Source organism: Octodon degus, unplaced genomic scaffold (genome assembly GCF_000260255.1).
Source record: "Octodon degus isolate 3935 unplaced genomic scaffold, OctDeg1.0 scaffold00203, whole genome shotgun sequence".
NCBI lineage: Eukaryota > Metazoa > Chordata > Mammalia > Rodentia > Octodontidae > Octodon > Octodon degus.
In genome coordinates, this window is record NW_004524779.1 from 1,204,263 (window position 1) to 1,209,898 (window position 5,636).

The following is a 5,636-nucleotide window of genomic DNA, read 5'->3' on the forward strand; positions in this document are numbered from 1 at the left end:
AAAAATAAAAAAAATAAAAAAAAATTTAAAAAAAGAATAGACAGGCATGATGGCACATGCCTATCTATAATCCCAGCACTTGGGGGGAGATTGAGCCAGGAGGATTGCTGAATTCAAGGCCAACCTGGGCTACATAACAAGTTCAGTTGAGGCCAGCCTGCACTATATAGCAAGACCCTGTCTCCAAATCAAGGTAGATCTAAAAATGTAATAAGATGATCTGAAAATTCAGAATTCTTTCTTCCTTCTTTTCTCCAGGTTTCCCTTCCTCCCTCCTTTCTTCCCTCCCTTTCTTGCTTCCTTCTCCTTTCTACCTTTACCTTTTTTCTTTTCTCCTCCTTTTTTTTTTTAGTTTATTTTTTTGGTACTAATAATTGAACTCAGGGCCTTTTGTTTGGTAGGTAGATATTGCAATGCTGAGCTATATCCCCAGCCTAATCCTTTCATTTTCTGCTTTTTTCTCTTTACTTTTTGGCATTGAACACAAGGCTTTGTACATGCGAGGTTAACACTCCCACCTGTGCTCTCTTGAAGCTTTGCAGCATGGACATCTAGACACAAGGCATAGCACTAATTTTAAAAAATCATTGAGCCAAGCATGGTGGTGCATGCCCGTGATCCCAGCACTCTGGTAGGGCTAAGGCAGGACCATAAATTTGAACCCAGCTGAGATAATTTAGTGACTTAAAGGGGTGGAGAGCTGGCATTATAGCTCTGGGTTCAATTCCCACTATTCCTCAAAAAAGAAAAAAAATTGAGAAACTGTAGTATGCCAGCTAGAAATAAATACAAATACAGTACTGAATAGTTCCAGGGTTGAAAAAATTTCTCAATCTTTAATAAAAATTTAAATTTATTATATTACTGTTACTGGGGTTTGCGTTCAGAGTTTTCACACTGAGCTACATCCCTATCCCTTTTTAATTTTTTACAATTTTGAGACAGTCTCTTTATAAGTTGCTAAGTTGGCCAGGCTTGGCTGGAATTTGCCATTTTCCTATTTTAACCTCCCAGAGTGCTGGATATGCCGGCAAATGCCACCCTGCCCAGCTTCCTCAGTTATTATTAATTAGAAATAAATGAAAAAATAAGAAAGACAAAAAAAGGAAGTTTAAATTAAAAAAAATCAATTTAAATATATGAATTCAATATAAAACTAAAACAATTTTTTTTTAATGTATTTGGTAGAGGGTCTCACTACGCAGCTGTGACTCATAGTGATCCTCCTGTCTCAGCCTCCCCACCTCTGGTATTACAGGTATGGATCATCATGCTCAGTCTTGGTGACCGGCTCAGCATACCTGGCATGAAATGTGATACCAGGGATTGAACCTGGGTTTTTGGTGCTTGCCTAGGCAGGCGCTTATTCCACTTTAGGGCTAGGGAGCTAGCTCAGTGGAATAAGCACTTGAGTACAAGGGCCTGAGTTCAATCCCCAGCTCCGTAAAAAAAAGTCATTTACAGATGTAATATTGTGATTCTTTAAATATAGTTATGAGACATGAGTGATATACCATATAAATGTTTTCACCAAAGAAGTTTTTAACATGTGACTCTGCCTTTTTTGTTCTTTTGTATTGGTTTTTACTAAATTCTCTGACAGAAATCCTTACCGTGACTTGCAGTAAATCTTTACTGCATTGTGTGCAGTGACTTGCCCAGTGCTGCTCGTCATACCTTACTGTTCTGGTCATACGCCAGCCAGGCACACAGTAAGCTGGTATGTGTGCAGCATGGCCATTTCTTTCTGGCTTAACATTTTCATACAGGGAGATAAAATTTTAACTATGTTTGTACTGAGTGAATTTTTGGTCACTAACACGTCCTTAAAGCCTAGGGATTTGAACTTAAGAATTAATGCTTAGATCCTTGGTGTAACTGAATTCAATATTTGAAACATGAGTTTTATTTTATTCCCCACAGAGAGTCAGCCTAAACATCTTTCTTTCTAATACCACCACTGGGATTCCTATGTTTTTGTGTCGGTCATCTCTTAACTGGGCTCTAATTTTCTCATTTGCAAGATAAGATAGTTGTGCTAAAGTTGGTTGGGTTAATTATGTATGAATGTATGAATGACTTAAAAGTTTAAGAAACATTTGTTTTCTTAGTTCTGGCAGCAATTTGAATCTATGACCACCACCTGCTCCCAGCACTGGGGATTGAACCTGGTGCCCAGGCTAGGCATTTCTCCTGCCTCTGCCTCCTGACTGCTGAGATTATAGGCATCTGCCACCATGTGTGGCTCTGCATGAACATTTTACAGCAAGAAATACTTGACAGATAAGGATGTTTTTAGATTTGTTTCAAAATTAATGTTACATTTTTAATCAATTGTTTTTTTGTTTTCTGTTAAAGCTCCTAAAAGACGGCGACCTGCACGATCAATATTTGATGGTTTCCGAGATTTTCAAACTGAAACTAGTAGGTATCTGTGGACCATCATGATCTCCCTCCCCCCTTCCTCACCCTAATAAAAAGGGAAAAATGATTAATATTAGTCCTAATACTTTGAGGAGTTACCTCATTTAAAAAGTGAAATTAGGAATCAGTCTCTGTGATTACCTTCTCAAGAGCCAAACTGTTCCAAATTCTAACCTGTTTGGTTCTAGAGGAATTATAATGGAGCTGGAGGTAATATAAGGAATCTGATAATTTATTACTGCGGGTGCCACTTGAAGGCTGATTCTAATCAAATAATGCTGGTTTCCCCAGGATGCTATCACCAGAAGGAATTATTATAATTAGTTATAAGATTAAGACTAAAGAAAAAGCCACACATTTTAAAGCAGCCACTACTGACCAAAATCCTAAAAGAAAAAAATCTTTCTAAATTACAAAAAATATTCTTAGAAAACATATAAGAATGTAAAATGTGGGGTACCCCAGTATTGAGGCACCCATACTCCCGTACTAAATGTAACCCACGCTATGCCCTGACAGCAGTCAGTGCTGAGAAACAGACTTGAAGGACCTGGACCCCAATATTGGGGTGCCTGGTCCCCAAAATTGGGGTACTCCAGACCTCAACATTGAGGTTCATTTTTTGTGGAATAAGTAAGGAGAACCTAGGTTTTATATTTATAGAAGATTTGGTATTGAATTAGCAATGGGTTTGTAAAGAAAGGACAGTTCATGTTCTTAGAGAATGTGTGATTCACGCTTGAACTGTGTTTGATTTGTTGTTGATTTCTAGTGAGCTCATCTAGGTGCATACAAGTCCTGTAGCTGTGAAGAGAGATGAAAGGGAACCTAAACTGACTGAGGTCACTAAGCGATCTATGCCCTTCTGGTGGAAGATGTCAGAAGTAGTAATTAGCCCTACAACTAGAATCTTGTTTTCTTTGCTGACCTCAAGCTTTAGATCCTCCTGTGTCAGCCTCCAGAGTGCTGGGATTATGGCATGGTCATATACTTATTTTTATTGGAGTTATTCCAGGAAATTAAACATAATTTTACAGTAAAAAGGCACTGCTAGAATCTTTAAAGATTGAAAATATAGTTATAAACAACAGACATTCATATAACTTTCAGGTTTTGTGTAAATGAGGCTGAAAGCTTTTAGGTGAAATTGGTTTGTGAGTAGGTTAAGGAAATTATTTTGATTAAATGAGTCTTTTAGAAAAAATTGTACTAGGGATCAAACTGAGTGCCTTACTAATGTTAAGCAACTACTTAACCACTGACTGTACCCTAAATCCTAAGTGACTTATTTTTCTGCTTTTATCCTTTGGGTGGGGAGTAGTCAGGGCTTCAAACTCCCTCCTCACCTTCCTCAGCATTAGATCTTTGCATTTGAGGTGAAGTACCTTGTTTAGTAATACTTTTAATTAATGCAAACTTTTTTATTGCCCAGTTCTTGGCTTCTTTTATTTTATGGCTAATTGATATTTTGTCATCCATTTTTATTGCAGTTCGGCAAGAGCAGGAATTAAGAAATGGCGGAGCAATAGACAAGAAACTAACTACTCTTGCGGATCTTTTCCGGCCACCCATTGACTTGATGCATAAAGGCAGCTTTGAAACAGTAAGATATTGGAGGGTCTCTCTATGCCTTATTTGTAAATCCTGTTGTATCCCTGAATAACAACCGAAATCATTATATAGGGAATTGACAGCATCTACATGGCATAAACTTTACATTGATTTATATTTCTTTTCTCTTGTGCTCCCTCCCTCCCTCAGTGCTACATCCTGATTTCAATTCTTGGTACTGGAAAAAAAAATGTGCTAGTTTTGTTGTTGTGCTTCAGGCTGCAGAGATTGTCACTACAGTGTTTTGAGTGCTTAGTTAAGGTAGAGAGGTTATTTAAATTTGTGTAAATTGGGGAAAAATAGTATATGAGAGATTTGATACTTGCAATTTCATCCATGCATTGACAATCTTGAACATATTCTCTGTCAATAAGGGAAAGCTATTTCAGTGGAGATCCTAGTGTGCTTGGAGAAAAAAAAGTCTCTGAAGTTGGGGAATATATTCTCCCTTGGTTATGGATGTTATTTGTTTCTTTGGGACACAGTCTCACTATGTGCTCAGTCTGTGGCTTATGCTGCCCTCAAACTCACACTGATTCTCCTGCTTCAGCCTCCAGTGTGCTTGGAATACAGGTGTGTGCCCCATGCCTTCATCTTGGTTTTATCTTGACTTTGAAGAAAAGCATTCCAGAGCAGGTTTATTTGTTCCTTAGCTTGTAAGCTTAATGAGAGCAAGGGGAATGTGTTTTTTATTTAGGTAACCTCGGGCCACAGTTGTTGGCACTTAATAGGAACAAAACATTTGTTACATAAATGAACTTAGATACTTTTTAGAGGTGTTTAAAGAACTTGCTTTTGTGTGTTGACTTGTATGTTTTTGTGTTTGCATGGTTTTTTTTTTTTGTTTGTTTGTTTTTGTTTTTTAGGGAAGGTTCTACAGGGTGTATAGTGTCTCACTGCGTATATTGGACTCATAGTCATCCACCTGTTTACAGGCTCCCAAGAGCTAGGATGGGGTGGGGTCAGCATGGCAGGCCCAGGGATGGAATCCCTGGCCCTTGTGCCTGCTTGCAGGTGCTTTAATCCGCTGAGCAATTTGGCCCGCCCTTTGTGTTAGCATGTTAATATTCTTTTAAGTCAGAATATTTCCACAGTTATCACCTACGATACTTAAATCCACAGAAATTAAATTTTAGTTTTTACATAGAAGTATAAAGTAGGGGAAAAAATAACTAAAAACTGAAGAATAACTAAAAGTTGTATGTATCAGCTACTTATTTGAAAATGAATTGATTTTTTTTTAAAAGTCCTTTAACATACGTTAGCACAAAATATTTATTTATTCACAAAATATTTAGATAAGAAATTAATCTGTAAACTTGTTCTTTGACTTTAATTTTCTGAGTGGTAAAGCCTGTGTTTGGCTGTACAACAGAAAACTTAAATGTTGGTGATTTGACCAAACAAGGGTTTGTTTTTGTTAAGTAATAAGCATAGAGTTGAGAGACTTCTTGGCCTTTATTTATTAGCTAAAGGTGTCTTGTTAGATATCTTTGTATTTTTTCCATCTTTCTCCTGTGCTCTTAACAGGAGCTGCCTGTTCTGTCTAGCGTTCTAGTTGTAATGCAGCCAAAAGGATGTGGGTTTGTCTGGCATGTTTT

At 37.5% G+C, this 5,636-nt stretch overlaps 1 protein-coding gene across 1 annotated transcript in view; it reads left to right on the forward strand.

The window, feature by feature from the left end:
- Ubxn7 (UBX domain protein 7) overlaps positions 1 to 5,636 on the forward strand; it is a 102,263-nt gene that overhangs the window by 43,243 nt on the left and 53,384 nt on the right. The window contains exons 3-4 of the mRNA XM_023704765.1: positions 2,348 to 2,424; positions 3,915 to 4,027. Coding sequence (XP_023560533.1) covers positions 2,348 to 2,424; positions 3,915 to 4,027 — 190 coding nt within the window. The remainder of the gene's footprint in view (positions 1 to 2,347; positions 2,425 to 3,914; positions 4,028 to 5,636) is intronic.